The following is a 25,225-nucleotide window of genomic DNA, read 5'->3' as shown; positions in this document are numbered from 1 at the left end:
GACTACAAACTTTATAATACAAGAAACATGTCTGTTTTTGCTCACCATAGTATTCTTAGTGCCTAACATAGTATGTTTCTATTATGTGAATTTTTTTTTTTTAATATATTTTATTGATTTTTAACAGAGAGAAAGGGAGAGAGATAGAGAGCTAGAAACGTCGATGAGAGAGAAACATCGACCAGCTGCCTTTTGCACACCCCCTACCGGGGATGTGCCCGCAACCAAGGTACATGCCCTTGACCGGAATCGAACCTGGGACCTTTCAGTCCGCAGACCGACGCTCTACCACTGAGCCAAACCAGCTTCGGCTGTGAATATTTTTTAAGTGAATGAAAGGATAATGGTATTTGGCAAATGATAGGCTCCAGAGGAAACAAAGCATGTAGCTATCCTGGTTACTGTCTGGCATGGGGCAGTGAGGAGACTAACTTAAAACATGTCCTTTTGCAATATTGTATAATAGTGTATGAATGCATAGTTATGTTATATACCTGAAGTCATTTTGAGAAATTAAGCCTATTGTTATTAATTGGACTATTTACATTTTGTTTTTAAATGATAAAGCATATTAAATGTATATTTGAAATTCTCATGAATGAAGAATTAGCATAAAGGTAACAGGGGAAGGAAGACAAATTAAAGCACTTTATTATTGTCATAATATATTTCCATCCTCTATTGAAAATGGTGGTAGAATGGTAAATAAATAATCTTATTACTTGAAAGATTATTTTAAACACCAGGGCATAATTTTAATATTGGTTATGGTAAGAAATGTTAACCTTACAATTTTACATCTTTAAGATCTATTCTGGTCGAGAACTTGAAGAAACATTAAATAAAATCAGGGAAATTTTGTCAGATGACAAACATGACTGGGATCAGCGTGCCAATGCAGTAAGTTTTTTATTTTCTTACCCCTCTCCTCTTTTTTTCAATGTTCTTTTTCAAAAACTTGGAAATTCAGTAGTACTACTATCTGGTATTTCAGATACTTAAGAAATAGAAAATCTGATAAGTGATATTTCTTTCTGGAAAATACATCGAGATAGTTGGCATTTCTGACTTAGGGTAATTTTTATTGTTTTTGCTGGTCAGGCGGAACCTGTTTCTCCTGTTTGTTAGTCTCTCCACCTGTGCTACTTGTTGAGTGACCAGGAAAGTGTGAGCTTCCCTGATGCCACAGGGAGGTGGCCTGTCCCTGGGGCTGCATAGTTAGTACTGTCCTCCATTCTCACAGGGTTTACCAGAAAAGCAGTTCGCTTTTCCTGCATGCTCAGTGTTTTCATAATGTCAACATAAATTCACAACAATTGGGCCATTTGTCTGGCTTTTTCTTTTTTCCTCTCACATCTCTCTCTCTCTCTCTCTCTCTCTCTCTCTCTCTCTCTCTCTCTCTCTCTCATAAAATATTTTCACAACCATGATTTTTTTTTAAAAAAAAGGCCTGATGTCTTTTAATTAAGAATATTTTATTTCACTTAAACCCTTGAGATACTATTTGATAATTTTTAAAATGATATTTGCAATGTCAAAAGACTATAATTCAAAGATTGTGATTTGGACAAATTTACTTCTGAGTTACCACATGAGTACCTCATTATCCTCAAGAAGCGAGAGGAGGGGTTCCATTTGAAGACTCCCCTGTTCTGAGAGCCCGAGTCTCTGTTTTGATGGCTTGATGGTTGGTCCTTCTGCCTCTGTTCTTTTGCTTATCCATGAATATAATTTCCAGAATTGGGCCCTTTTAAAAATAGTCTCCTTAATATATAGTGGTAATGGTTGCACAACATTTTGATTGTTCTCAATGCCATTGAATTGTATATTTTAAAATGATAAATTTTAGGTAAATGTGAATTTTACCACAGTTTATTAAAAAATGCTTCCTTAAAAACCGCAAAATTTAGTAATCTATTCATACATTACATGTTTATTATGCATATAACCAAATCTATAATGTTTTTTTCTAGAAAGCTTTGTGTTTTGTTTTGCATGTTTATTTAAAAATGTTTAATACTGTTAAGATGTCTGAAGATAGTTATGTAAATAGAATGAAATGTTATTTTTAAATTTTTGTTTAAATAATGAAGTTCAGATAGCTTTAAGATTTTTTTGCACTGCCACTTTTTTTGGTCAGTAATGGTAATTTTCTTTATTTCAGCTTAAGAAAATTCGATCATTGCTTGTTGCTGGAGCTGCACAATATGATTCCTTTTTTCAACATTTACGCTTGTTGGATGGAGCACTTAAACTTTCAGCTAAGGATCTTAGGTCCCAGGTGGTTAGAGAAGCTTGTATTACTGTAGCGTAAGTATATTCTTTATGTGATAAGTGAATGAATTTGGTACTCATGGAATCAGATCTCATTAAGTAAAGCAGTAGCAAGATAACCCCCCAAAAGCATCATTTATATTATAAGAATCCAATTTGTGTGATTTAAAAAAAAAACATACATATATATATATTGATTTCAGGGAGGAAAGTAGAGGGAGAAAGAGATAGAAACATCAACGATGAGAGAGAATCATTGATGGGCTGCCTCCTGCACCCTCCCTACTGGGGATCGAGCCCGGAATCCGGGTATGTGTCCTTGATCGGAATCAAACCTGGGACCCTTCATTTTGCATTTTGACGCTCTGTCCACTGAGCCAAACCAGCCAGGGCCAATTTGTGATTTAAAAAAAAAAATTCTTAACAACATATTATACCAACTGTCATATGTGTTTATATGTATGTCTAAAACCTACTGGTAGATTTTTGGTCACTAACTTTGAGTGTAAGAAGAAAGTGAATGGGTCTGAGAACTGGCTACATTCAGTTTTCTCTTTACTAATTTGGATGCTTACCTCTATTTCTGATATTTTAGCAATTTTACGAATTATAACATGCATCATTAACTTATAAAAATATAAAGTTAATCAGTATGTTTGTATTCTTCTAAAATTTAAGGATGGTAAAATTCCTCTCCATTTGAATACTTTTGTTGTATATGTTGTTGCATAAACATTCCTTTGAAGATAGGGAACACAAAGATGCCTACTATTAATATTTCTAATCAGGATTGAATTGGATGTTCTAGTCAGAACAGAAAATAAAATTTGAAAACACACACACACACCAGGAAATAAAAACTATGAAGATTCAAGATAAGGAACAAATACTCATTTTTAATGAGTGATATAATTATCTATGCTAAAAACCATGAGAATCTATAATAAATTATTATAATTAAGGCACTTTACCAGGACTGCTAGATACAAGTCAATATACCAGTGTATCAAAATGATTGAATATCTCTCAATTGCAAAACAAAACAAAAATCCACAAAATACAACCTTGAAATGTATTTCAGCCATGGATGGTATGGCTCAGTTAGTTAGGCATTGTCCTGTGCACTGTAAGGTTGTCAGGTTGATTCCTGGTCAGGGCTCATGCCCAAATTGTGGACTCGATCCCTGGTAGAGGGCATGTAAGAGGCAGCTGATTGATTGATATTTTACTCTCACATTGATGTTTCTCCCTCTCCCTCTTCTCCTCTCTCTCTTAAAAAAAAAAAAGCAAGGAAAATATCCCATGATGAGAATTCTGCTTTTGACCAAGACACAGTACTGGTACAGGCCTACCCCTCTTGCAGAAAGCAACAGAATATGTAAAACACCTTTTTTCAAATAATAGACAACGGTCAGAGAAGGACTATGATTCTTGAAAGAATCAAATCATGTAAACAGTATGATCAGCATAGGTTATGACCTTGAAGCACTTTCTGGACCATGGGGATGGGAGGGAGAACTCAAGCAGAGCAAGGCAGTCTCACTAAATTGAGAAGAAACAAGAGATTGGAGTTTCTGAAGGGTGAAATAGCTAAAAAAAAAAAAAAATAAAAAAAAAAAAATTAAAACCTCACCTGAGGATATGTTTTTAGAGAGAGAGGGGAAGAGAGAGAAATACTGATGTGAGAAACATCGATCGGTTGCCTCCTATATGTGCCCCTACCAGGAATCTATCCTGCAACCTAGGTATGTGCCCTCACCAGGAATTGGACCCACAACACTTTGTTGTATAGGATGATATTCTTTCCAACTCACCCACCAGGCCAGCTCAGTAGCTAAAATTAAACACAGGGCCGGAACCAGTTTGGCTCAGTGGATAGAGCATTGGCCTGCGGACTAAAGAGTCCCAGGTTCGATTCCGGTCAAGGGCATGTACCTTGGTTGCAGGCACATCCCCAGTGGGGGGGAAAGGGGGTGCAAAAGGCAGCTGATTGATGATTCTCTCTCATCGATGTTTCTGACTCTATCCCTCTCTCCCTCTCTGTAAAAATCAATAAAATATACATATATATATATTAATTTAAATTAAATTAAATACAGGTAGGACCAGTTATATGGTCCTACCTATATTTACTGTTAAACTACTTTTTTTAAAAGCATTTTTATCTTCCTTTGTAGCCATCTATCAACAGTTTTGGGGAACAAATTTGATCATGGCGCTGAGGCCATTGTACCTACACTTTTTAATCTCGTCCCCAATAGTGCAAAAGTCATGGCAACTTCTGGATGTGCAGCAATCAGGTTCATCATTCGGGTAGGTTCTTTTCTTCTCTCCTTTACCCCTCCTTTAAAAATGTACTTAAATAAGTCATTGGTATTTTTTTAACTCCAAGGGAAAATTACTTTTGAAATATTTTTCTGATAATAAAAGCAATACATGGTAATTATAGTTATTCTAGAACATTTAAATAATGCAGAGTATTACAAAGTAAACATTTTTGAACAACATATACACATGAGTACATGTATGCATGTTCGTGTGCTTATGTAACAATGTTACAGGTAGTAACAGGCTACAGATGTAAAATAGTTAAATTGTTATAGGCAGTGGTAAACGATGACAGGAAAATTTTTACTATTTCTCATCATCCATATCTTGAAGATACCCCAGAGAACAGAGATATAAAGATAAATCTCCCGCCCCCCCCCTTAAATTCTACTCATTTGATAGTACCCATTTTGCTGTTCTTGACCATGTCATATTATTGATATATTGTTCCTCCATCTCACTGAAAATACAATCAGGTGGGGTTTTTGTTTATGTTATATCCTATTTAATATATTTAGTTTGCTTCCTAGTGGACTTGTACCTTAGATTGCTCTATTCGATTCCTCATTCTCTTTTTAATTCTAGAGAAGCTTTTTTCTTTTTTCAAGTTGTTAACTCTACTCATATTAATGAGTTAAAGTTTGAGTTGTTCTGATTTTGTATTTGGTTGAATACTTTGTCATCGTGAGGGTCTTCTTTTTATTTTCCTTTGGTACATCTACCCCTCAATATAGTGTCACAATGGTTAGGTGTCTCCCCATCCCTGCCATGTGTTGGAGGTGGGCTAATCAGCAGTCGGGCCTTGGGGAGATTATGAGAGAGAGGAGGAGGCTGGTGGGTGAGAGATGGTTGTGTGCTGTGGCTTAGGGACTGTCCTTGCACTTTAACTCCATAGTAATGTTTGAGGAATGAGTTCTGTATGTTCTAAGGAGCAGGTCCATAGAGTGCTTCCATGCTGAATTAAACAGCTGAATAACATGCAGGTCAGCACTCTCTTGCACTAGTCTTTTGAACAGCTTCAAATCTATGGATAATTTCTCTCTGTAGTAGCTGAAAAAGTTTTTTCTTTTATTTCGGTTGAGTTGGTTGTGGCAGATGTGGCATGCACATTCTACTTCAGTGAAGACTTGTAATGAAGCACTCTTGGCAAGAGCCTTCACATGCCTGCTTCTTGAAGGATTGCCTCAATTGCAGAGAGCTGCCTTTCCCAAGGCCTTGCCCCTTCTCAGTATGGCCCTCCTCCATTAACTGATGGATGTGGAAGTGTAAAGGTCTGGCCATCTTGGACCAATTCGAGACTATGCTGAAGGGCCATTTTTACTCTGTAGCTCCCTAACGGCCTTAGATCAGATATCCTTGGGCTATGTCATAGGTCAGTTTCTTCCTCTGCCCACTCCTGTTTCCTTTTCATACTTTCCACAGGTGTTGATCCCAAGGGCATGTCTTAATAGCCTCATGCTAACCTCTATCTCAGATGCTTGTTTCATAGGTAACCCAGCCTGTACCATTAACTCAGAAGGAAAATAGAGCTTTAAAGCATCAAAAATGTATACTTCAGTTACTTCAGTTTTATTATGTCTATGTTGAACTTTTTAGCATTTGCTTCTCTAAAGAAGAGCATAAGAATTACTAATAAAAGTCAGAAGTTTATACCTATTGAACTTTACCTGAATTCTAGAGAGCTATGGTTCAGCCAGAATGAAAGTTCAGTTAAAGTTACCATTTCAAAGTGCATTCCCAATAGTTAGGTATGTAGATTCACACTGATTATCTATTTGATTACATAGCAGTTATTATCTTCTACCAGCAGGAGCCAAGGCATGCCAGAAAACATAACAAATACATGCCCAGTTTCTCTTAGTGTTTCCCCCCTAGAGTTACACTGTCCTAACGGTTCTTTGCAGTTGTACAATTACCGTATTTTTCGGACCATAAGACGCACCGGACCATAAGACGCACCAGTTTTTAGAGAAGGGAAATGAAGAAAAAAAGATTCTGAAACAAATAGTGTCCTAAAATATTTTATGTGCATTAAAACCCAACATCACAGTCATAAACACATGTAATCAACCCTGTAAAGTAAACAGCAGCATTTAGAACCATTTTAGAGCCGGGCAAGCACACAGAGACCACACAGAACCGGGCAAGTAAAAAAACTTTTTTTTTACAGTATATGTGTAGGCTATATTTGGACCATAAGACGCAGGGACTTTTCCCCCCCACTTCTGGGGGGGAAAAAGTGCGTCTTATGGTCCGAAAAATACGGTAGCTTGTCTTTATTTTATAATATTACAACCACACCTGTCCTTCTGAAACTGTGTTATCATTACTAGTACTTTAATTTTGGAAAACTTTTTGACTGGTCTCAATTTCTTTCAAAATCAGATCTTATTATCTTTTTGTCCTATACTAACATAAATACATGAATGTAAGACAAATAAAAGAGGGGATTATGTGAAGTGCCCAGTATTTTTCAACCTTTTCTAAACCATCTTTTTCAGCATACTCATGTACCCAGACTTATACCTTTAATAACAAGCAATTGCACATCAAAATCAGTTCCTGTGAGAAGGTAAGTTTGGAGGGGAAAATTTTTTTTTAGTATGGCTTTAATGTTGCATTTTGTTTCAGTCTTAGTGTGGTGCAAAAATTAGTTGTTATTAATTTCTTGCCTTCTAGAAACCTTAATAAAATTTTTTGTTTTATGAAATACAAGGGAAAGGGAATCAAGCAATTATGACTACTCAACGTTTCTCAGTTTTATCGTATTTTGTTTCATTCTTAGTGTGGTGCAAAAATTAGTTATTAATTTCTTGCTTTCTAGAAACCTTAATAAAATTTTTTATCTTATGTCATATAAGGGAAAAGGAATGAAGCAATTATTATGACTACCCACATTTTTTAGTTTTATCGTATTAAGCTTTGTTGTTTTTTGGGGGTTGCTGTTTGCTTGTTTTTTAGAGAGTTTAGAGTCTGGAGTCAGGACTCCGCTGGAGTCCTGTAGCTGCCACTAATTGACTGTCCTGCCTTGGGCAATTATTGAATCACTTTAAACCTCAGTGTCCACATGTTAATAAGGCTAATGATATCAGTCCCATAGGATCTAAGGATTAAATGAGATGCACATTAGTAGAATTGAACATAGTGCATAGAGTCAACAGCCATATCCAGTCAATCAGTCACCCTTTCTCTCTTCTTATGATTTCTACAAACTTTAATATCGCCATCAATAACAAAGACAGCAAAAACAAGATTTGTGATATGATGTTTGAGAAAATTGTAAAGAACTCTTTCTCTTTTAAGTTTGATAAGTATATTTATTTAATGCTTTGAATGTTAGGAAGAAGATGGATAAGACATCCTTATTTACTTTCAGTGTTTTGGCGTTTTAGTGACAGTTGTTCATTAATTCTCTTATTGAGGGTTGGCAAATGACGGCTTGCTGGCCAAATGGTACAACCCACAAGCTAGGACTATTTCTAATGTGTGTGTTTTTCAGATTTTTTATTGATTTTTTTTTTTAGAGAGAGAAACATTCATGTAAGAGCATTATGTAATATAAGTCAGCTGCCACCTGCATGCCCCCTACTAGGGATCAAGTCCACAACCCTGGGCATGTGCCCTGACAGGGAATCGAATTGGCAATCTTTCGGTACATGGCACAATGCCCAACCAACTGAGCTACACCAGCCAAGGCTATTTCTAACATTATGGGAGGGTGGGTGAATGGGGGGATGAAGAAGAATATGAGATAGAAATGGTATGTGATCCCTAAAGCCTGAAATATTTGTGTTCTGGCTCTTTAAAGAAAACATTGACCAATCTCTGACTTATGTTTAGGAAAATGGTATTTGAGGTATAAGAATGTAACAGAGAAGAGGGAGTCAGGAAGTACATCTTGAGAAGTACTCCTTGAGAAGGAAAAGCAATTCAGTAACTGTAGGAGCAGTGAGTGTGGTATAACCTAAACAGAGATGTAAGACTCCCACTCACTGCAGAGCTGTCAGATAGGCCACCAAGGCCAGAACACATAAGTGGGAGGTTTTGTAGGAAAAGTGCCTGATGGGGTGGAGGAGGAAGGGCCAGGACTAGGTTGAAGTCAGTATAGAGGGCTTGGAATGTCATGAAGAGAAATTTTGACATTGTTTCATTCTTTGACATTTTTTGTTGAGGAGACAGTGTCATCGATCCAAGTTTTTAGTCCAGCTATGAACAGTGATTAAGAAGGCACAATAGCCAAAGCCGGTTTGGCTCAATGGATAGAGCGTCGGCCTGTGATGCAAGGGTCCCGGGTTCTATTCCAGTCAAGGGCATGTACCTTGGTTGTGGGCACATCCCCAGTGAGGGGTGTGCAGGAGGCAGCTGATCGATGTTTCTAACTTTCTATCCCTTTCCCATCCTCTCTGCAAAAAATCAATAAAATATATATTTTTTTAAAAAGATAGCACAGTAGTTTAAATAAGTGGGAATATTAATAACTTATTGGAGAGAAGCAGGGTCTAAACAAGAGTTATAGTATTGATAATTGATTGAAGGAGATTTTATTCAATAAATAAATTCAAAGGATTTCAAGTATAGAAAGGAGACCTGATAATTGGGTACGGATGAGGGCGGTGATGTTAAATGTTTTAGAGTGTGAACTCTGGATTCAGAATGCCAGGGATTACAGCTCTATCACTTTGGGCAACTTAATTTAACTTTCTTATTTCTCATTTCCTGATCTGTGTAATATGGGCCAAAAGAGTGGGCATGAGAGGGTAAAATTTCATATGTTCTTTTGTATATAGTGTTTGAGTTGACTTTCACTGCCTATGTAAAGATGTTGAATTGAACCAATACTGTCTAGATGTTAGAAGCATAGCTGGTAGTCAGGTACAGATGTTGTTGCTCAAGTTGACTATAAAGGGAAGTGGGCTGAGATCCACACAATCTAGGTGAGCACCTGTTTAAAGATAGGTAGAGAAAAAATATCATCATTGGGTGCTAAGAAAGAAGAGAAGCTCAAGAATGAGATGGTTGAAGAAGTTGAGGACTAGAAGGCTTAGGAGAAAATGTACAGATATTTGATTAAAAATCAAATGTGTATCTTTTTAAGGAAACATTCTAAAAATAGAAAATCCATCACATCTTTCTTGATTACCATTGTATATCTTCAATTTCTAGTGCATAGTAGGTATTTGATAAGTATTTTTTAAATTAAATGAAATTTGTTAATTTTACATTTGACAAGCATTTTAAGTTAAATGTATGGGGAACTCTTAGTCTTTTTTAACTACTTAGCATAGAAATAGTTGGAACCTTAAAGTAAGTTAAGTACTTGACAATTAAGATAACCGAAAACATGTATTGTACAGTTATCTTTAGAAATCTGTGGGTATTGATTTCATGATCCCCTGGATACCAAAATCTGTAAACGCTCAGGTCTCTTATACAAAATGGAGTAGTATTTGCATATAACCTATATTTGCATATAAGCTGTAGCAGGGTGTGCCTACACATCACTTCATTCATGTGGATTCAGCATAGTGATTGGTGTGTGGCAAATTCATTTTGCTTTTGAGAACTTTCTGGGGGAACCCCCACTCCTGATAGTTTCAGTCCCTAGTTGGTTGAATCTAAGTGTATAAACGCACGGATACAGAGGGCTGCTTGAACTTCAATTCAGTGCTCAAATTGCAGTATTATAGAAGAAAGTGCTACTTAGTATTTAGTTATAAATTAACATAATGTTATAACATTTCATTATAATTAACTTTTCTTTTTCAGGCGTTCATTTGAATTTTTAGATTTATTGTTACAAGAGTGGCAGACTCATTCACTGGAAAGGTATGCATCAGCTCTCACTCTCCTCCTCTCTCCCTTCCCCAGTGTTACCAGTTCTTAATCTTTCACTGATTAATCTTTTTACCTTCCCTTATCCTTTGTGATTGATGTGTAACACATAGGCATTAAGTGTTATTTATGGTGAAATGCAGTTTTACACATGACACTAAAGATGTTTTATTTTATAGACATGCAGCCGTCTTGGTTGAAACTATTAAAAAGGGAATTCATGATGCTGATGCTGAGGCCAGAGTGGAAGCAAGAAAGTAAGTCCATAATGTATTTTCGTGACAGTTTAAAATACTTTAGTCTTTTCATTGAAAGGAATTACATTGGGAGAATAAAAATATTAGAATTGTCCCAGTTATTCTACTTTTGATTAGCTCTTCAGTGAAATTGAGATTGATTTTCCTCCACTAAGTCTGTACTAGATGTCTGACAGTTTACTTCCTTTTGTCATGTGTATAGTCATCAGTATTTCTAGTCCATCATAATAACACCTCCCCTTTTATTGTGAATAAAATAACTGTCACTTATTGAGCATGTGTTATATACCTGATACTGTATGGGGCAATTGGTATTCGTTCTTTTCTAGCATTTGAAGTGCAGGATTGGCAACTGAAGTTTGGAGATTTGGAGTATACCCAAGCCCCAAAGTAGATCTCTTTTGATCTGCTTTTCTCAAAAGCCTGCCATTTTTCCAAAACTTGTTAACTTTAGAAAGCATTCACTTGAAATACAGTGAGTGTCTTAAAAATCTACATGCTGCCGAACCGGTTTGGCTCAGTGGATGGAGCATCGACCTGCGGACTGAAAGGTCCCGAGTTCGATTCTGGTCAAGGGCATGTACCTTGGTTGCGGGCACATCCCCAGAAGGGGGTGTACAGGAGGCAACTGATCGATGTTTCTCTCCCATCGATGTTTCTAGCTCACTCTCTCCTTTCCTATCTGTAAAAAATCAATAAAATATATTTAAAAAAAAAAATCTACATGCTCACCTGCATTCTTGAATGTATACATTTTATTTTTAATGACTAATAATGTAAAGCTTTTATTTTGTGCTTTTTTCTTCTTCCTTAAAAAATTTTTTCATTTGCTTTACAGGACATATATGGGTCTTAGAAACCACTTTCCTGGTGAAGCTGAAACATTGTATAATTCCCTTGAGCCATCTTATCAGAAGAGTCTTCAAACGTACTTAAAGAGTTCCGGCAGTGTAGCATCTCTTCCACAGTCTGACAGGTCTTCATCTAGCTCACAAGAAAGTCTCAAGTAAGGTCATATAAATGATAATTACTGATTTCTTCCTCTCCCAACTCCCCAGAGTGTCTTCAGTTGGGTGGATACTTGAGTATCTGCTTGCTTTTCCTTAAAGCCTTGAGAGAATGATGATTTGAAGTAGTACTCATTTTCTTTGGTCTAATGTCTCAAGGGTTGGGTTACATGCTGGAATATGGTAACTTCTCTTTGGGTAAAGAATTTAGTGATTCAGATTTTGTTTCTATATGTTCACGTCTGCAACAAAGATTGGGAAGCACTGATTTATATACGTTTTTAAAAAAAATATCCACAGAATAGTTTATATGGTAGGTAGTCCATTTCTGGGGCACTGCAATGGAGGAATTGTCATGGAAACTCTAAAGTCATTTTTAGAACTGTTAGGCAACACTGTAGACTGGTGAAAACTCCACTGCTCTCATTCCTCACCTGCACAGCTTCAGATTTCAGCAGTTCCCTCAAGGGGCAAAATTAGTATCTGACTCACTCTCTTTAGCTCCATTCTCGTCATTGTGTTGGCTGCTGCAAACCCTACTGCTTGGCAGCCGTAACCCTATTTTCTGGCTCTCTAGCCCTATGAGACTGTTAATGTCTCATATGCCTTCTGCACTCCCTAGTGGTGCCACGGGTACCTGCAGATTTCCCCAGGAAGAACAGCTCACAGGATGTGAGCTTACCTCTCTAATTTCTGTCTCTGGAGACAGAAAGATTGCTGGTTTCCTTGGCAGCTCTGTGATGCAGGAGTAGGACCAGAGTGAGGCAAATGAGGCACCTGGTGTTTTGCTTTTCTCTTCCCCCACCTTTAAAATTTATATACTTTTCAGATCTTCCTTACATATTTAGATATATTCTTATCTATGGGTTGTACAATACCATTGTATAATATAAAGATAATTAATCAAGAGTTATTGAGAGATGTAGATTCTTTGATTATTGGAGCTGCTTTGCTTTCTGATTATGCATGTCATCCTCAGTGGTAGTTCTTAGCCTTTGTTCTTGGCCCCACCTAAGAACACACCCAAGGTATCACACCACCTATAGCTCAGTAGCACTGCTATAGAGGTGTGATACCTACGTGGTCACTGCACAGATTGCCAATAGCCACAACCATTATGACTTAGGTAAGAAAGATTTTAATTACTCTGAATTCCCTCTCTGCTACAAATAACACCGCCTCTAAGTAAAACATCTCAGAATACAAGTGTTGGAGAGTTATTGAGTCCTATGAGGTGAACATTATAATGTGTGCAAGGACCAGAGTGAAACAACAACAAACTGAGCTCTGTCTCTGTAGTTTACAGTCTTTATTCATTTTTACAGATTTTATCTTTGCTTCACAGCTATTAAGATGTGATTGATACGTAACAACAACTGTTGTATTATGATTTATAAAAGGGAAATTAAATGTGCTTCTCAACTCTTTAGAAAACTCAGTGGTATTTTACCAATTGTTATCAGATAAGAGATAAATTACATCTTCTTACCTAAAGTATTTCCTTTTACTTTGCAGTCGCCCCTTTTCTTCAAAATGGTCTACAGCAAACCCATCAACTGTAGCTGGAAGAGGTAATTTGCCTTTTAAAGTATAGCTTTTAAATTCTTCTAAATAATTAAATTCTTGATCTGACCTACAGTGAGAAAATAATTTTATAAAGTGACTTAATACCACACATATACACTGTAGCTATATTTGTATACCATATACATATACTACGTATAATATATACAGAATGGTGTATACAATTATGTACCTACAATATCCATATGCTATGTGTGTATTGCATACATGTAATACATATATAGTACTATTTGAAGTTTCACAAAGTACTACTTACCTTAATTGTGATGGATGTACTCTGTTTCCTATTGTTTCATTTCTTTAAAATGCTTGTCATACTCAGTTGATTTCACAGCCTATTAGTGGGTCACCGTTCACTGTTTGTAAAACTTTTTTCTTTTTTTTAAGTATATTTTTATTGATTTCAGAGGGAGGAAGGGAGAAGGAAATAGAGATAAAAACAACAATAATAAGAGAGAATAATTGATTGACTGCCTCCTGCACACCCCCAAGATGGAGTCTGCAACCCAGGCATGGGCCCTGACCAGGAATTGAACCGTGACTTTCTGGTTCATGAGTCGATGCTCAACCACTGAGCCACTCCACCTGGGCTGTAAAACTTTTCATTTTTAAAACTGAAAAACTGCTGAAACCTGTTTGGCTTAGTGGATAGAGTGTCGGCCTACGAACTGAAAGGTCCTGGGTTCGATTCCAGTCAAGGGCACATATTAATACTTTGGTTGTGGGCACATCCCCAGTGGGCAGTGTGTAGGAGGCAGCTGATCGATGTTTCTCTTGCATCGATGTTTCTAACTATCTCTTTCCTTTCCTTTTTATAAAAACTCTATAAAGTATGTTTTTTTTAAAAAACAAAAAAACAAAAAAACAACACTGAAAAACTAAAGATCAGAAATTTAATAACCTATTTGCATTGCCTAAGTATGGCAAACCTGCATTATTTTCTGAATGACCCCACTCCTGGACTAGCCCTTGTGTTTTTCTGATAGTGGAAAACCAATGCTGCCATCTATTTAGTTGTATAGAGCTTCATTTTCATTGGGCAGTCATAAGAATCACCTCTTTAAAACAGTCCTATGAATTTTACAAAGTATGGTTCTTTTTCCCATTTTATGGAAGAGGAAAATGAGTCATTATGGTTTCAAGTTTATGTAAGTTTTATACTGTTTGCAGTAACTTAGATAACATAGGTTACCTTTGCTTTGTTTTCCACAGTAACAGCGGGCAGCAGCAAAGCTGGTTCCCTTCCAGGAAGCCTGCAGCGTTCGAGAAGTGACATCGACGTGAACGCGGCTGCTGGTGCCAAGGCACATCATGCTGCTGGGCAGGCCATGCGGAGTGGGCGCTTGGGTGCAGGTGCCCTGAATCCGGGTTCCTATGCGTCACTAGGTAAGTCAGCTAATTGTGGGAAATTATACTGTTTTCTCCCTGTTTCAGTGAAGTCAGGATGGCGGTAATGTTATCATTATTTCTATTTTATTCTTGCCAGTCAAGGATAGTCCATATGTTTTAATATGATTCTGTTCTTGGGACATGGTTCTGAGGTATGTAAGCTATCACGTTTCCACTTTTCCCTCTTGTCATCTTCCTAATCATCTTGATCAAAGGAAAAGTTCTTGATTCCATGGTTTGCCTATAGCATTTTCATAGCATTTGCACTACCACCACATCCAACCACTGGTTACTAAGGAAGATTAGGGACAGCACCAGCTTTGTATCCAGCTTCTCTGTTCTCTTTCTTCCTCTTTTGTTCCCTCACCAAGAAAATAAAGCCTTTTGAGGGTCTGGGAAAACTGCAAGACGTAATCATAATCAAAGCTTAAACTTACGTTTTCTAAGGCTACTCAGAGTTTTCTTTTTATGTCCATCAACTTTAAAGTTGGAGGTTGGTTATCCACATTGTTTATCTCTGCCTTGTGCTTCATTTTTCTTTCTCATGGGTAGTACTGGTGGAACATCAGGTAGACATCATTGGAACACAGTAGGAAGTGGAGAGTTTAGTATGAGTTTAGTACGTGATAAAGTTAACAGCTACATTCAGTAAGGAAAAGATAAATTATTCAGTAAATGGTGTCCAGACACATGGCTCCACCATTTGCTACAAAATTCAGTTAGAACCTTGTTTTACACCATATAAAAATGTATTCCAGATTACTATAATGTTGAACAAAAACATAGAACAACTTGATAAAAGTTATTCATCTAATCTCAGGTGGGAGAAGGAATTGCTAAACATAAAGGCCAAGAAACCCATGAGGGAAGAGTTCCTCAGATTTAAATCATGTGAAAACATAAAGACAAATGGCTGAAAACCAAAAGGGAAAAGTTTTTGCCACATACTTATCTATGAGAAACACTTGAGCTTATTTTTATAGAAAAAACATTCTACATAAATCAAGAAAATCATGTATCAAAATTGGCCTCCAAAACACCAGAACAAATATTGAACCTCAGCTGTAATCAAACAAATGCAAATTGAAAGACCCATAAATATAACAAGAAAGTTAAGATGGGTGCCTTCCTCCCTGGCTGGGTAGGTCATTTGGTTGGATTGTCATCCTGATACCCTGGATTCGATGGTTCCACAGAAACTGAAAGTAAGTTAGTTTTTGCCAGGGGCTGCGAGTCAGGACAATAGGGAGTGACTCCTAATGGGTCAGTTCTTTTTGGAGTGATGAAACTGTTCTGGAATTAGGTAGTAATGGGGGTTGTACACCTTGTGAGTATATTAAAAACACTGACTTGTATACTATAAAAGTGTGAATTTTATGGTACATGAATTATATTTTAATTTTTTAAATGAAGGAAAAACTGGAAAACAAATAAAAATAAAACTTATTCATCCTAAGTCTTAAAAATAAAATACATTTAACATCTATTCATTGTAATACCACAAAAATAATATATTTGAAATGTTGTAATGTGAAATAGAAAGCTAATTTGCAAAAAAAAAAATTTTTTTTCATAAGAAAGCTTAGAACAGTGGTCGGCAAACTCATTAGTCAACAGAGCCAAATATCAACAGTGCAACGATTGAAATTTCTTTGGAGAGCCAAATTTTTTAAACTTAAACTTCTTCTAATGCCACTTCTTCAAAATTGACTCGCCCAGGCCATGGTATTTTGTGGAAGAGCCACACACAAAGGGCCAAAGAGCCGCAGGTGGCTCGAGAGCTGCGACCACGGGCCTAGAATAATGCCATGAGATTGACTTAATTTGTTTCTTTGGTTCTTTAAAGTTTGAATTGCATGTTACCTTCATTAAAGGGAAAGGTATTCTCTTTTCTTCGTCTGACCCAGGTTCATAGGGACGAGCTAGTTTCCTGTGGCTCTTGGTATTTTCTTCCACTAAAGTACCAAATCCTTTGGAAACTAGGAATATTAGGAGTGTTTTAGAGTTTACCCTTTAAAACTTGATTCTGGAGAGGAAAGTTTGGTGCCATGGGAGACAATAATTTATGTTAAGGAAACTTTGGTATATTTATGAATATTCTCACCAACTGGGTTTATGGAATTGCTAAAATGGAAAGGAAAATAAATGGTTTTGTTGGTGTCATGTGGACAGGAGTCATATTTCTGTGGAAGGAGTTGGGAGAAGAATCTATAAATTTTTGCTGTGCTTGATAAACGCTGAAAGAACATTGTGGGGAATTTTTGTAGTTAAAGGTAATTAGCTTTAAAAAATAAAAAAAAATGGCCCTGGCCAGTGTTGCTAAGTGTTTAGAGCATGGGCCCAAGCATGGCAGGATTTTGGGTGTGATTCCAGGTCAAGGGCTCATGTCTGGATTGCAGGTTTTATCCCCATTCTTGGTAGGGGTGCCTGTGGGAGGCAACCAATCCATGTTTCTCTCCTTTTCTCTCTCCCTGTCTTTCTCTCTCCCTCTCCTCCTCTCTCCCTTTCTTCCTCCCTCTCCCCCTCCTCTCTCTCAAGTCTGGATAAATCTACTCATTGTTCCCCCCCCCTTCCTCCCTTTTTCCCCCCCTCTTTTCCACTCTAAAAATCACTGGAAAAAATAAGAAAATAAAATAAAAAAGGTAATGAACCCTTTGTTGCTTAAGATCAGAGGAGTTAAATATGTTTGTATCCTAAGATGGTAGACTTAGTAGAGAGACGAAGTTAAAAATGCAAGGATGAGGAGAAATAATTTATGACCAAATTTCATGAAAGGCCTGAGGAATGGGAGTACAGAGCAGAGCTGGGAAGTTCACCTCCGATGGGGAAGGGGCACCAGTTTCGCTGGTGTAGAAGGGAAGGAAATGAAGGCGGTGGATTCACATGTATTTGGGGGTTGGGGAGCGGACATTAAGAAAACTGTCATCCGGGAGGTTGTTTGGATAACGCCTAGGGAGTCAGAGTCAGGATCATGTGCTAATAAAAAGCAGGGTGTCTGAGAAGTGGCTTGAGGTTTGGAATAGCCATTGAGGGGGCACAAGTAGTGGGCCTTCTTCTGGACTCCCTACAGCCACCCGTATTCTGGCACTTGATAGAAGGATTTACAGGACTCAGAGGCAGTTGTATTCACAGCTGAGGTTTATTACAGTGAAAGGACACTGACCAGGATCGGCAAGGGGAAAAGACTCATTAGCTAGCCTTTCAAAGTTCTCCTTCCCAGAGGTGAAGATGAGGGCTGCACATAAAGTGCTCCCTCCTCCCGCAATGAAAAGCAGGAACATATCCCCAGTGTTTCTGCCCAGGGAAGCTGGCTTAAGACCTCAGAATTCCTCCCTCCGCTCCTTATCTTGCAAACAGAATAACCTTTCATTGGTATAGGGTGCACCAAACAAAGTTCCCAAAGGCCTGCCCCATAAGATCCTTAAGATCAACTCAGACTTGTTATGTCAATACTTTCCTGCACAGACACAAAGCCTGATAATTATCCCAGTTTTTGTTGTGCCATCTGCATGATTTCATGGTTTTGTAATTTCTCTATTGGGCACCTCAAGCAGTGGAGTAGAAACATTGAGTAGATTTATCCAGACTTAAGGTTTTATAGGGCCTGAGAGTTCTAAGAAAGGATGGGGTGGGGAAGCAACAAGACACTAGATAACATAATGATGTGAGAGCTAAAGAGTAGAATTTTGGGTTTCCTGTAGGCTACAGAGGAAAAGGCAGGATGTGACTCTGATTAGGAGAAACTCAACAGACAAGAGTAGAGGGTTTGCCTGATGATGGCAAGGGTCCGAGGTTAGGACACGGGCTTCGCTATCAGGTTTTGGTGTTGTTGTCCCTATCTACTAGGAACCTCACCTTACTTAATGTTTTACTTGAAAACAAGCTTCATATGTATGTCTATGCTATGAATTCTGTCTTCTTCTTTTTTTTTTAATTTCTTTATTAAGGTGTTACAGAATTCTGTCTTCTTAAAAATAGTATTTTCTGGGTCTTAATATAATCATTTTTCTAATATACTAAGTTTTCCTCTGTTCTTTACTTGCTTTTTCATCATAGAGGATACTTCTGACAAGATGGATGGTAAGAACTCCCTGATTCTATTACTAAAGATTTTTATGGTTCTCGGATTCTATTTAATATCTTTGTTTATTCATTTCTGAAAATAGACTGCTTATTTAGCAGCAATTTTTATGTGAAAATGCCTACACGATGCTGTGATTTTATTTTAGGCTAGGCGTATCCATTTTGGGGTTTCCTAGTCTACCCAAATACTAGATTACTGCTTGTTGTAAGTTAAATCAGTTATCTTAAATGTTTTTACCCTGAGCTCTTAGTAATAATTTTTATCTCTTAAATATTTCTCTAATATATCAGACTTAGAAGAATAGAAAGGATCTCATAAGTCATTGGATTCAATTCTTTAGTTTACTAACTCTGATACAGAGATAAATGACATGTTTTTCAGATTCATTTGCTTATTTATGAATATAAAATACAAGTTACAGATGCTATATTTTTAAGAGTGACTTTTAAACTAACATTTAATCAAAACTTAACTTACTTTAAGCTTTGCCTTTTTCATTTCATTATTCAAATGATTTTTTTGTTACTTGATTTAATATGGTATTTTTTTTTAATCTGGGGGGTATTTTTTTGTCTGTTAATACACAGTATTTTGTCCACACTTTCCCTTCACTGCATTAGGTATCTTCATGTTTTCTAGGAATTAGAGTTTTATAAAAAAGCTTGTAAGAAGATATTGAATCTGTAAGTCACAGAATAAGATCTAGGAAAAATGGAGAATTGTATTATTTCTGTCAATTTTTACATAATCTCTGAAACTGATATATCTTTCATTCTGAAGAAATGGAACATTGGGCACATGAGTGCTACTTATCTTAGCCTCTATGTTTCTCTAATGTTTAATATATTTCATTAATTTTTAAAATTTTTTGAATGAAATGCAAGTTCATCAAACTCTTGATATGACTTCTATCACTGAGATTATGGATCCTTTAAAAAAAAAAATCATTCTAGCCAAAACTGGTTTGGCTCAGTGGATAGAGCATCGGCCTGCGGATTGAAAGGTCCCAGGTTAAATTCCAGTCAAGGGCACGTACCTTGGTTGTGCGCACATCCCCAGTAAGGGGTGTGCAGGAGGCAGCTGATCGATGTTTCTCTCTCATCGATGTTTCTAATTCTCTATCCCTCTCCCTTCCTCTCTGTAAAAAAAAAATCAATAAAATATATTTTTTAAAATAATAATAATAAACCAAATCATTCTTACTTTTCAGATCAAAGTATTTTCCTGTTTGGGTCAGAAACATCAGCCTATTTGACAAAACACTCTTTATATGATGTGTTACTCTCACTGATGCTCAATCCTATATTTTTAAAAATATCTGTATATACACAGAGAGACATCTGTTATTGCCCTTTAGTAATAGTGAGCTATGATATTTGTGTTTGGTCGTTTTTGCTTATTTTCATTGACATTTTAGGGAGCAAACATAAATGTTGAGTAAATAGCTGGATTGATAGGTGTTTATAATACTTTGGTGATAATACTGGGTTAATGAGCCCTAGGTTGTGGATTTGGTTCCTATGTTTGTCAGTGAGCTTTTCTAGTTCTCTTGTGGACTAACTTTGAAAATGCACAAAATATACTCTTACTCTGGAAAAATTAATAAAGATCTTTATTTCAAAGGGAAGTAATGACAGTTGCATTTTTCTTGAGTGATTAATTTTTCTGATGTTCTTCATTTCAAATTTTGAGTATGAAATACAGCAGAAAAAAGTTTATGTTATGGAATTTTGCCATTTTTAGTTGTCTAGTTTTAACCTTTTTTGTGCTGTGAATCATTAGGTTACCTCAGTTTTTGTTCTTTATCAAAATGAACCTTAACTGAAGACTATTAAGAGTAGGAGGTTTTGTTTTTACCCTTTCATTTTAGTTTTGGGTGGGAGTCACAAAATAGGTCTTAACAATGAGCATTGGCAGAATTTGTTGAAATGTTATTGTTTTATTTCTCTTATTTAGGAACAGCATCTGAAGATGGTAAGAATTATACATTTTGCTAGTAACACAAATACCTCAATATTAATATTTTCATCAATAGGAATTAAATATTAAAAACTAAAATAGGCTAATTTCTTTGCAAATTTATATCATTTGCCAGCTGTGGTAGCTTCTACATTTTATGCTTGGTTTATGTCAGTTATATATGTGGATTTTCTTTTTCTTCATTCTGGAGTTTTGCTTTGTATCTTCAATCATCTCATGCTGGAAAAACATAATTACTTAACATGTTTAATAATATCTAGTATAAAGTTAGCACACAGTTTCATTTGTTTCCATAGTGACAGTAATGCTTTTTGTTTTGGTGTTTGTTTTTATAATGTTTGCCAACTTACTTATATGTGGGAAAGCATGTGCCATTGCTTTATTGGAGATTAAATATCATCATCTTTTAAATGTATCTTTGTTTTTGAATTAGTTACTAGGGAATTACATATGTGATTTGAATTTGAGAGTACAAAACACTTGCAAGATATAATATTTTATTTTACTGAGTCCGCTTACTTAAAAATTAATATTTATTGCTTTTTGATTTGTAGAGAAGGGAAAAATTCAATTTTTATATTTATCCTACATGAAGTCTGTCTTATTAAATATCTGATTGGATACACATTTTCTTTTCCCTAAGTCTGACATGGATGTGACACTTTCTTGTGATACAAAACCAAATAGATTTAACTTGTTCTTTTCCTCAAATTTCTCTATTTGAAATCTTTTCATATTTTATCTTTTAAGTTGGAATTCTTTATGAAGATAGTTCCTGGCATTGTGTTATTAAAATTTACCAATACTTAAGTTATCCTAATTTCTTTGTTACATTGGATAAATTATCTATTTCAAAAATATTAATTTTATCTTTCTGTTTTATTTCTTAGTCAGGAGAACATTGTATCCAACTCTACACAGACTCTAAAAGTGTGAAAGGCCTAACCTATGGGCTTTTTTTATGGAACCTTGAAGAAGTTGATAGAGTGTAGGACTCTACCAACTATACTTCTGGTTTTGTTTTTGTTTTATCCCCAATTCTTATTCTCTTACCTTAATTCTATAGTTTCTCCTTAATATTTCAGTTATTTTTCGTGGCTGATAGTCATATTAGGCTAGACAGTATATTGCAATTGCCCTACAAATTGTACCTTTTAATAAAAAAGATTCTGAGCCCTTCTTTGTGATAGTGGTTGAAACTATATCTTAAAAAGACCAAAGTACCTGCTTTAATAAACGTTATCTCTTTTGGTTTAAGAGCTCCAGAGATAGATGTTTGGGGCTTGGTTTTATGGAGGGGATAAGTCTTATAGAGGAGAAGGGAGTACAGCTGAGAGATAGAGAAGGAACTGTGTTGAGAAAGTTGCCAACTTTTGTGTGATAGCTACTTCTCAAATCATTTTATAAATGAAATTGGTTGCTTGGGGGAAGACAACTGTAAACACATCCATATCCATCTGTAGTGATCTGATGTTTAGCATAGGATAACAGGATTAAATATTTTACCTAGTAAAATGTTCTTGCAAATCCCTTTAGAAGAAGTATATTTTCAATTAAATGAATGTTTGGGTTGTTGTTCCTTTATTTAATATGCTCTGGATTTGAGAATAAATGTCATAGATACTGAAATTTTAGAGTTGGAATTACCAAATAGGATGTCTATGGTAACTTTCTTAGTTATAATTTTATTGGACTAATCAAACTAAGAATAGAAATCTTTTAGTTTGACTTTACTCTTATCCTTGGTGGAAATTTAGCTTATGGTGGAACACATAAAAAACAGTGTGCATTTTTTAAATTTTTAGAGAAGTATAACCTATAAGTGGTGACTATATTATTACAGAATTTAAGAATACTTGGAAACCACACTCACATTACAAAATTTTAGTGAGATTTTCCCCCTCATTACTAAATATTATTACACAAAACTGCCTTTATTTATGTAAAGCATTTTATTCCTTAGGTCGGGTGAGAGCAAAGCTTTCAACACCACTTGCTGGCATAGGAAATGCCAAGACAGATTCCAGAGGAAGAAGTCGAACAAAAATGGTGTCTCAGTCACAGCGTACGTATTGCCTATCAGTTCTCCTATATTTGTAATACGTTATGATAAGTGTGTTGCTTATATATTACTGTATTAGGAGGTTGACCAGTGGATAAAGACAAAGCTAACTTTAAAAAGACAAGCCACATACTGAGTTCTTGTTCTATACTTTAGGTTCATCATCACCTGACAAAAATGAAGGTATTTTTTTTTCTCCAATGTTTTGGGTCAGTTGTTGTGCATGTTTTGGAATTTTTTTGAGTGGGTGTTGTCTTGTCTTTGGTGTGTTATTAGGGCTGCATCATTAATATCTGCCACTTAGAAAGAAAAACTTCATCTGCTGTATAAACTTTTGCATGCAGATATTTTAAGTAGCACAGAACTCTTAGTATTAAAGTTTTGACAATTTACTCAGAAACTTGCAAATGGAAAATTGTGCTTTTTAGAGGCAAAATAATTGCCATGTATTAACATCTAATCTGGTTGCGTCTAACTAATGCTATTCAAGGACAGATACATGGTATCTTCATTTTTGCCCCAAAATCTATTAGAATATAGTTAGCATTTTTGGCAGCTATAAACTGATTCATAGTGAGGAAACAACTTAAAATGACCAGTGCTGTTACATTTCTTATTAAATTTAATATTTATATTTTTGCTATTTTATTGGAAGCTGAGCTTCTGTAAAAAGCCAGTTGTTAAAAAGCACAATTTTGAGGCCTAGGTTAAATGTATGATCCATTTCTACATGGTCCACAACAATAACACATATACTTATGGCATTATTAATTTAAAGCAGCTTGTTCCCATTCTTTACCAAGATTTTCATTATCACTTATCTCTAAAAATAGAAATTTTTTTCTAGGGAAGTCATTCGGGGGTTATTATACATACAGGCTATTTTGGAAAGGAATAGATTTAACTATCTTCCATGTTGCTTGGGTGTTTTATCTAGAAAAAGAAGCCCTATTTTGTCTCCTTTTTAATCTGATTCCTTAATCTTAGAATCAAAGAAAAGATAGCTGAGCTTGGAGAAGGCCCAAGGTGATGAATATATAATCTACCTAGCAGATTCTTCTCCCCTCCTCTTTCCAAAGCCAAAGAATCCAGGCAGAATAACAGAGCACTCAACAAGAGTCCTAAAAATAAGCAGAAATGCTCAGTAAAATTACAAATTTTACAAATAGAAAAAATGGCAAATGCCTTCTGGGTTAGGGCTTTTCTCCCAACCAACTAGGAATGGATAATATCACAGTCTTCCCTGACCTTGTGTGTTTTTAGAATACTCTTTTAAAGTAATTTAATCTTTAGCAATGTGTCATAGTAGTTTAGTCTTTGATACTTCAAATGTCTGCCCAGACCAGCATCAGCATCACTGGGAACTTGTTAGGAATGCACAATCTTATGCCATATTCAATTCAATCTGTAATAAGGTCACCAAATCATTTATATTACAAAAAAAGTGAGAATTATTGATTTAAATCACAGAGCCCTAGCTGATTTGGCTCAGTAGATAGCATTGGTGTACAGACTGAAAGGTCCCGGGTTTGATTCCAGTCAAGGGCACATGCCTGGGTTTCAGGCTCCATCCCCAGTAAGGGGGAAGTGCAAGAGGCAGCCAGTCAATGTTCCTCTCTCATCATTAATGTTTCTCTCTTTCTCCCTCTCCCTTTCTCTCTGAAATCAATAAAAATATACTGGGAGGAAAATCACAGACTCCAGCGCCATGCTGCCCAGATTTGAATCATGGCTCCTCCAGATTTTTTTAAGTTATATTTACATATACTCATCTGTAAAGAGCATTTTCTCATAGGATTGTTGTGAGGATTAAGTGATGAGAAGTACATTTAATAAACCTAAGACAGTGCCTGGGCCCAGAGTAAGTAGTATATATTTTAGTTAATAAAATTTGTTATTCAAAACCTAATGTCAACTTAACTTTATACTCCTGTTGTGTACTTCTATACTGTGTTATTCTGTGGCCTTCAGGAAACAAAGAAATAAATAATGAAGTTTGAAAATGTGAAGTTTAAAGACTGAATTCACAGTAGAGATTCAAAGTGCTTAGTGTATGGATTTTTAATATATTACTTAATGACCTCACTTTTAGGTGTATTTAACTACTTCATTAGATATAGCATAATTTTTATATTGACTTTTTAAAATATAAACTTTAAAACTCTAATCCACAATACTTCAAAAATCTTTCCTAAAGAGTAAGAACGGCCCTAACGGTTTGGCTCAGTGGATAGAAAGTCGGCCTGCGAACTGAAAGGTCCCAGGTTCAATTCCAGTCAAGGGCATGTACCTTGGTTGCAGGCACATCTCCAATAGGAGGTGTGCAGGAAGCAGCTGATGGATATTTCTAACTCTCTCTCCCTTTCTCTTCCTCTCTGTAAAAAATCAATAAAATATGTTTTTAAAAAAGAGTGAGAACATAATAATA

General features: G+C 36.0%; 1 protein-coding gene across 33 annotated transcripts in view; it reads left to right on the top strand.

Annotated features, from left to right (window-relative positions):
• Positions 1-25,225, top strand: part of CLASP2 (cytoplasmic linker associated protein 2) — a 130,441-nt gene that overhangs the window by 54,078 nt on the left and 51,138 nt on the right. For 15 of the 33 annotated variants that reach the window (XM_084902165.1, XM_084902184.1, XM_084902183.1 and 12 more), the window contains 13 exons: positions 808-900; positions 2,165-2,310; positions 4,452-4,587; positions 7,104-7,174; positions 10,369-10,428; positions 10,614-10,691; positions 11,530-11,697; positions 13,214-13,269; positions 14,495-14,668; positions 18,728-18,751; positions 20,712-20,729; positions 22,699-22,800; positions 22,954-22,980. In XM_084902165.1, coding sequence (XP_084758291.1) covers positions 808-900; positions 2,165-2,310; positions 4,452-4,587; positions 7,104-7,174; positions 10,369-10,428; positions 10,614-10,691; positions 11,530-11,697; positions 13,214-13,269; positions 14,495-14,668; positions 18,728-18,751; positions 20,712-20,729; positions 22,699-22,800; positions 22,954-22,980 — 1,153 coding nt within the window. The remainder of the gene's footprint in view (positions 1-807; positions 901-2,164; positions 2,311-4,451; positions 4,588-7,103; positions 7,175-10,368; positions 10,429-10,613; positions 10,692-11,529; positions 11,698-13,213; positions 13,270-14,494; positions 14,669-18,727; positions 18,752-20,711; positions 20,730-22,698; positions 22,801-22,953; positions 22,981-25,225) is intronic. The other 18 variants (XM_084902196.1, XM_084902169.1, XM_084902194.1 and 15 more) reach the window with 3 other exon arrangements.

Source organism: Pipistrellus hanaki (genome assembly GCF_964339955.1).
Source record: "Pipistrellus hanaki genome assembly, chromosome: 13".
Classification (NCBI taxonomy): domain Eukaryota; kingdom Metazoa; phylum Chordata; class Mammalia; order Chiroptera; family Vespertilionidae; genus Pipistrellus; species Pipistrellus hanaki.
The sequence above is the reverse complement of the archived record's forward strand: the minus strand, read 5'-3'. Positions and strand labels throughout refer to the sequence as shown.